This window comes from Dipodomys ordii, unplaced genomic scaffold, assembly GCF_000151885.1.
Source record: "Dipodomys ordii isolate 6190 unplaced genomic scaffold, Dord_2.0 Scaffold29, whole genome shotgun sequence".
In the NCBI taxonomy this organism is placed as follows: Eukaryota; Metazoa; Chordata; class Mammalia; order Rodentia; family Heteromyidae; genus Dipodomys; species Dipodomys ordii.
The window spans coordinates 7,700,293-7,708,361 of NW_012267245.1; the positions used below are offsets into that span (position 1 = coordinate 7,700,293).

General features: G+C 36.2%; 1 protein-coding gene across 1 annotated transcript in view; it reads left to right on the forward strand.

Annotated features, from left to right (window-relative positions):
• Positions 1 to 8,069, forward strand: part of Dmxl1 (Dmx-like 1) — a 114,541-nt gene that overhangs the window by 73,552 nt on the left and 32,920 nt on the right. Inside the window, exons 28-32 of the mRNA XM_013016020.1 lie at positions 786 to 834; positions 1,479 to 1,615; positions 3,617 to 3,702; positions 5,055 to 5,256; positions 6,725 to 6,842. Coding sequence (XP_012871474.1) covers positions 786 to 834; positions 1,479 to 1,615; positions 3,617 to 3,702; positions 5,055 to 5,256; positions 6,725 to 6,842 — 592 coding nt within the window. The remainder of the gene's footprint in view (positions 1 to 785; positions 835 to 1,478; positions 1,616 to 3,616; positions 3,703 to 5,054; positions 5,257 to 6,724; positions 6,843 to 8,069) is intronic.

Here is an 8,069-nt window from a genome sequence, read left to right on the forward strand (position 1 = left end):
AGGTGAGTACTCTACCACTTGAGCCACTTCCAGTTTTCTGAATGGTTTATTGGAGATAAAAGTCTCAGGAACTTTCCTGCTTGGGCTGGCTTTGAACTACAATCCTCAGATCTCAGCCTCCTGAATAGTTAGGATTACAGGCGTGAGCCACTAGCGCCATGCTGTTTATTCCTTTTTAATTTTCCATTTTCTCTTTATCTTTCCTCTTCTACTTGACTCAAGAATATTGGTCTCAGATGCAGGCTATTGATACTCATTTTCCCTAACACCCCCTTTTCTTTCTTTCTTTTTTTTTTTTTTGTGGAACTGGGGTTTGAACTCAGGGTCTTATGCTGTGTAGCTTGTTTGTTCATTTGGCTGGCACTCTACCACTTGAACCATGCCTCCAGCAAAATCTCCCTTTTCATGTCCAAAATCTTCTCATTTTAGTAATGGTAGCCTCATCTTTATAGCTGGCTTAAGCTAGAAGCTCAGGAGTCATTTGCTTTTTCTCTTTTTCTTCCCTTTCTTTCTCCCTTCCTTTGCCTAATTGCCTCTATCACTGTTTGTTCTTTTTTTTTTTTTTTTTATCAGAGTCACACTATGTAGTCCAAACTGGCTTTCAACTCAGAAATCCTCCTACCCCAGTCTCTGGAGTGCTGGGATTTTTCCTTACATTTTCTTGCTTTCTAGATCTTGAATCAGTTGCTATTTATTTCTACTCTTGATATATGACTTTTTTTCTCATAAAAAAGTGGTTTTAGTATATCTGAATGATGTCTCAATACCCTTTCTCTAAAATTCAGTATTGGCAACACATTACACTTCTGTACCATGGCCTGCGTGACACTGCTGGTGTGTTCATCTACTATTAGCCTTAACATTTGTCCTCTTCTGCCAAACTGCTTCTGTGTACTATTTCCATTGCCTAAAATGATTTTTTTCCTACTTGTTATATGGCTTGTTCGCTCCTTTAGGTCCCACTAAGTGCCACTTTTCAAAAAGGTTTCTATGATGAGCATATTTTAGTTCTTGTTCTTCTTTATCTCTTCTTTTATTTTCTTCACAGTATTTAATGTAATTTTTATTTAGTTTTTTTTGTTATTTGTTTCTGTTTACCACTTCAGTAAAAACTCTCCTAGGGCAGTGGCTGTATCCATCTAAAATATTCTTACATCTCAGAGGTTTGTAATCATAAAACTAGAAGGTTGAGGGAAGAAAATCACAGGGTAAAACACCAAGCTGGGTTACATAGAGAGACCCTGTCTGAAATAAAAAAACAAAAATTCTTCATATCAAGTACACTTTGTGGTGCATAATGGATAGTTAAAGTTTTTGCTGAATTTCAGGGTGAATAAAGAAGTAGAACTAAGTTACATTAAAGGCAGCTTCCCTATATTGAAATATCTGTAGATGGAGTGAGCTGCTACTGTCACGCTAGGTGTTTCAATGTATTAAATCAGGTGTTTAGATAAATTGCTTAACTTTTTCTGTTTCAGCCTTTTCTACCCCCTTCCCAAAGTAGACCAGAATATGACTCCGAGGAGAGTCTGGAAAGTGATGATGATGATAACGAAGAGGATGTGTTAGCATCAGATTTTCACCTTCAAGAGCATTCTAACTCAAATTCATATAGGTATGGAATATTTCATAACTTTTTAAACATCTTTATGACCTATATAATGTTTGTATGTAAAATTAATTATTGGTGAATTATAATATAACTCAACATTTATATAGTTGAAATTGTAAATTCCTTAGTAATTTCTCAAGTTTTGATTATTGATAAATAGATTGTTTTCATTTGTATCAATTCCCACAAATCTTGCTCTTGGATTGTGCTTTGCCATTTGGGCCTAAGATAAATGATTTCAGCCTACAAAATCTAATGTCTTTAATAGAACAATAGTACAGTAAGATATTAGTAAGTACCAGATGCCAGTGGCTCACACCTGTAATCCTACCTACTCAGGTATGTGAGGTTGGAGAATTGTGGTTTGAAGCCAGCCCAGGCAGGAAAGTCTGAGACTTTTATTTCCTGAGGTTTAAATGGTAGCATATCAGCCCTGATAGAAAAAGCTAATGTTCTTAGTTTAAGCCCTAGTACTGACACACAAAAAAAAAAAAGAAAAAAATTTAAAAACATGGTCCAACAAGGATGAGTCTGAAAGACATTGTGCTAAGTGAAGAAAGCCAGTCCTAAAAAGTTTCATATGGTTCTTGATGCATGGAGAATAAAAGTGAAATGGCAGTTGCCAAGAGCAGGACTAGAGGGAAGAGGGTGGTTATTATTGAGTTAATGTAGATTTTAGTTTTGCAAGATGAAAGAAGTTAGATGTTGAAGATGTTGCAAATAAGATGGGAAATAAATGGTAAATTTAAACACAATTAAGAAACAAAAGCCCATACCTTAAGCAGTGTGTTCCACTCGAAATTAAAGAGAAATGGAAATAAAAACTTTTTAACTTACTTAGATTGTTATTAGCATATATTAGTTGTACAAGGGGAATTTTATTATGACATTTTTCCCTACGTGCGTACAATGTAACCAACCTATCAAGCTCACCCACTCAGTCAATCTCCCTCGTTGCCTGCTTCCTAAAACACATCAGTGTGTAGAAATATGAAATAAAAAATCTTATATTTTTGCCGGGTGCCAGTGGCTCATGCCTGTAAACCTAGCTACTTAGGAGGCTGAGATCTGAGGACTGCGGTTCAAAGCCAGCCCAGGCATGAAAGCCTGTGAGACTCTTATCTCCAATAAACCACTAGAAAACTGGAAGTCGCGCTGTGGCTCAAGCGGTAGAGCACTTGCCTTGAGCTGAAGAGCTGAGGGACAGCGTCCAGGCCCAGAGTTCAAGCCCCATGACCAACCAAAAAAAAAAAAAAAAGTGCTATGTTTTTGTATCCTCCACTCAGGTTTTTTTCTCTATAGCTTCTACAGAATCTACAGATAATTATTTCCTGGCTGTCTTTCTGGTTGCAAAAATAAATATATGTGTCTATGTGATTTTGTTTCCCCTCCCTCTCTCTCATTCTTTTCTTCCTTTGTGCCAGTTCTGTTCTTGAATTCAAAGCCTCATGATCTTGCTTAGCTTTCTTCTTTAAGGCCAATACTCTATCATTTGAGCCTTGCCTCCAGTCAGGCTTTTTTTTCTAGTGAATTGAAGATGGAGTCTCATGGACTTTTCTGCCTGGTCTCAGCCTTCTGAGTAGCTGGGAGAATAGGCAGGAGCTGCCAGTGTTAGCTTTCTCCTGTTTTCTTGCATAGAAAATGTCACACCATACATAATTTCTGAAACCTGTTATAGTTAATAAAAATTATTTAATTCATCATTTTTCCATATTAACACTTAGAGCTTTCTTAGTTATGATTACCTTAAAATTCCATACTTTAAAATTACATTTAGCCAGTACTCTACTGGTAGATGGACAGTTTGACCTATATTTTTTATTGCTGTGCTATTTTAGGTAATGCTGGCATGAATAACTGTATGTATATATTATTTTCTTTTTGTGTATGTATGTTTCCTCTTTAGAGTACATTCTAGAAGTGAAATTGTTACTTGAAAGGGTGGCATCTTCTTATAAATCCCTAGGTAAATCTTCAATCGAGCTACCTTTTTTTTATTTGTAGTTGGTCTTTGATGCGGTTGGCTATGGTACAATTGGTGCTCAACAATTTGAAGACTTTCTATCCCTCTGCAGGTCATGATCTTGCAGGTAATAAATGTCTTTATATGAATAATGTGATAGTGATTTGGGTTAAATATTGAAGGAAAAGCTTAAAAACGTCCTATAGTAAGAGACATATTTCTTTTAACTAAAGAAATTACCTTTAAATTAGTGCATTGTAATATTAGATACATGAAGAGGATAGTGTCTGAAATCAGAGACACTAATCTTACGTGGATAATGATAGCAGGATTTTCTCATCTCTTTCAGTGTTTGGAGATTTCATAATGGAGGACACAGAAACTAAGCAGACCTAGAACGTAGTTACTAACTGCAAAGGAGGAAATGGGTATATAGGAGAAGACAGCATTTTACTGAAGAAAACAGCTGGCTCACTTACATTTTACCTTTTTAGAGATTCAGCTGAGAACTGTTTTTTCATATGCATAATGAACATGTAATGAGTTAAACACTAACACATCAACCAGAAATTTTTTGTGATTGTGTTGGAATGATGGAAAGAATCTTGTTCTGTTGTAATGAATCAGCAGATCATTTTCAGAACTAAAAACAAAAACAAGAGCTAACAGTATAAGCATATTTAGATATGAGGAGGTAGAAATTAACGTTGAAAGTGGACCAGAAGTCAGAAGTATGAAAAGGTACAAATGAAAAGTGCTGAGTTTCATGGCAAATATTGTTAACTTCTTAAAAATTATTTTCTTAATCTTTTATTTGTTATTATAAAGGATAAAGGTGATGTACACAGAGGATACATAGGTTAGGGAAAGAGTGCATTTCCTTTTGGACAATGTACCCTTATTTTAACTTTTCACAAAAGTTTATTTTCATTTTCTAAGCAAGTTTGGTTTTTGTTTTTGTTTTTAACTCTGGGCCTGTGCTCTTCAGCTCAAGGCTAGTGCTCTGCCACTTCAGCTATAGCGCCACTTTGGCTTTTTTTGATTATGTGGTACTGAGGAATCGAACCCAGGGCCTCATGCATGGAAGACAAGCACTCTACCACTGAGCCATCTTCTCAGCCCCTCTAAGCAAGTTTTAAAGTTACAGATAATCAGATCTGTATGGCATAACTAATTCAAAAGTGAAAGCAATTTATTTTCCCCCTCTTAGCCTTTGGACTGATATAACAGTTTCAGGTAATTAATTTTCCTTGCACATACATTTTTGTAATCTTTAGGTACATTTTATCTGAAACTAAAGTGAGAGGCAGTAGTGTTCAAATGTTTATACAGATTTATGACATCTTTTTATCCCTCTACAAGAGTCTATGTCCACTTCTCCACGCTAAATTGTGTTAGTATCCTATCTCAAGGTTCTAACCATTGAATTAACATTTTACTGCAGAAAATAACTGATTCACTTATATTTTACCTTTTCAGAGCTTCCAGTCAGTTCACCTCTTTGTCACGCAGTTCTGAAAACTCTTCAGTGTTGGGAACAGGTTCTTCTCCGACGTCTTGAAATTCATGGTGGACCACCTCAAAACTATATCTCGAGTCATACGTCTGAAGAGAGTTTGTCTGCAGGCCCTGCAATTCTCCGCCATAAAGCTTTACTGGAACCTACAAATACTCCTTTCAAGTATGTTTTCCTGTAGATACTGTTCTTAAGTAGAAACTTTACTAAACCAGGCGACTGCTAAAAAAGAGAGAAAAGATGTTTTTAAGAACCAGGCTTAATTTTCAATTGTAGGTCCAAATTTGTGCCTTTGTGTAATGTGGTACAAGCTGTCCTGGCAAGGGTGGAGTGTAAATAGTCTAGGCTGTGAGGGTCATCTTTCTCCTTTCTGTTTAACTCTGCCAATGTAGGATTAAGGCAAACGTAGACAGTATGTAAAGAGGGTAACTTGGCTATAGTCTATTAAACTTTATTCTTTGTAAATGATGAGGCAGATTCTACTTGGCATTTGGGCCACAGCTTATTGATATTTTTGTTTTACTGTCCATAAAAGAGAAAGTTTGAAGCAAAAGTCAAATCAGTGCAGTAATCGCTTCCTCTAGGAAGTTGTGCTACAAAAGCTAAGCAGTGTCTAGTCGCTTAATGTTATAGTCAACATTGTTGCTCAAGTCAACTCACTGCTGATTAGTGGCGGAGTCTCTGGACTATTACGTGTCTACAGAAAACACTTTTTAATTAAAAAATAATTTATTATTTAGAAGTTGTTCAGAGAGGTTAAAATTCCATGTCAGTTATGTGTACAATGCACCTTGATCAACATCACCCCTTCCATCACTCTCTCCCATTATTCCCCTTTCCATTTCTATCCTTAAGTTACACAGTTCAATTTTAATATAATGTATGCTGAATGGAATGCCTACATTTGTGTTGCTACAAAATGCTATTATAAAGTCATATTTTGAGGCCCTACTTCTTGAAATATCCTCAAAACTAGATGAAATATTTTGAGATAATAATGATAAAATATTAGACAACCTGGAGGTATGTTTACCAAAAGCACTTTTGAGCAGCTCTGATTCTGACCCACTTGTAGGAAGCCTAGAACAGCCCATGTCCATCTTAGGGGTCATCACACAGTGGCCGGCCACTCAGGCCCCGTCTAGCCCTTTTGCTCGTGCTCTTGCAAATAAAGCTTTTTGTTTGTTTGTTTTATCATATCCATTCTGGTCATTTGCATGTGACAGATTGGATGTCCTTATCCAAAATGCTTGGGATTTGGGGACATTTCTGTAGACTTTACTAGTGAACCATCCCTAATCAAAAATCCAGAGTGCTCCAGAATCTGAAAGAAAGTTTCCAAGTACTATGTCAGCAACTTAAAAGTTTCATATTTTGGAGCATTTTGCATCAGGGCTGTATGGCTGCTTTTCCCAATACACCTGAGAGCTGTGTGTTTGTGATGGAAACCATATGGTTTATAAAGCCTAAATATTTACTTACTCTCTGGTCCTTTAAAGAAAAAGCTTGTGAACTGTTCTACTGGATGACTGTGGTTATACTTAATTGCAGTAAACATTGGTATAGAACCCAGGACTTGTCAGGTAAGTCAGAAATCTCAAAGCACATCATTTAATTTACTATCCCTCTGTAGATCCAAACATCATCTAGCACTATCTGTGAAAAGGCTTTGGCAGTATTTGGTGAAGCAGGAAGAAGTTCAAGAAACGTTTATCAGAAATATATTCACAAAGAAACGATGTCTGAATGAGGTCAGTATAAGCTAAAACTTTAATATTTTATTAAATTTTATAGGCTAAAACGTTAGTACTTTATTATTGATATCTTTTACCATGATGAGATGTATCTTACAGACTTTGAAACCCATTTCTATATTATATCCATGTGCTGTTAATGATTAGAAAAGTGGTTCAAAAGAACGAAACAGTATATTTTTATTCAGTCTCATTTATTGTAATTCGATGTGCTTGACATTTTTCTCAAGTGAATATTGTTTGAGCTAAGATTCTGCATCTTATTTCTTGTGTGTTGAATTGTTGTGATCAATTGTATAAGTGGCATTCCTGTTAGGTTCAAGTGACAGTAAAAAGATGTCTTAGCAGTTTAATGGAAACTGGGATCAGGAGCTGGTGGCTCATGCCTATGACAGTAGCTGTGCAGAGATCCAAGATTCGAGGTTTGAAGTCAACACAAGCAGACAAAACCACAAAGCTTTTACCTCTATTAAACCAACAAAAAGGTGGGACTGGAGCCACTCAAATGGTAGGCAACCGTGAGCAGAAAAAGTCAAGGCAGAGCACACGGCCCAGAGTTCAGATCTCACTACTGACAAGAAACTAAGAGAGAGGGGGGGAGACAGATAGACAGTCTGGTTGACTGAGTTTGGGGTGTGAAGATACTTTCTTAATGTACGTTTTCTTCTTTTTACATGGATTAGGTTTAAATAATTGAAATGTACAGACTAATAATTATACTGTAGCAGATTGATTATCTCTTGATAGTATCATTATACTTGTTACTTTTTTGTCATTTAGTTCAGTGATAAAAAGGACCGGGTTAGTAACATGGGAAACTTGTATCTAAATGTTAATGAATGTCTTGCTTTCTTTATTGAGGAAGTTTGCTACTAAAAATTAGCAGATAATATAAAAAGTGGACATAGTTATGTAATTGATTATCTCCCATGAATCAATAACAGTTAAAAACTGGCAGCTAGCCTGTGAACCACATTTTGAGTAGCACAGTACTATTCTGAAAGCAAGTTTTGTACTATTTTTCAAGTAGGAGAACCAGAAGATATGTTTCAGTTGGGGAAGTAAGGAAATAAGTACCTTCATAACAGACAAGCAAAACGCAAGATGACATCAGAGTATGAATAGAAGGAAAGCTACATACATGTACACATGCAAACTATGTTCTCACCCTTACAAGATGGTTTCAGACTCTTGAGTAAAAGGAAGACTAGGGGCTGGGAAGGT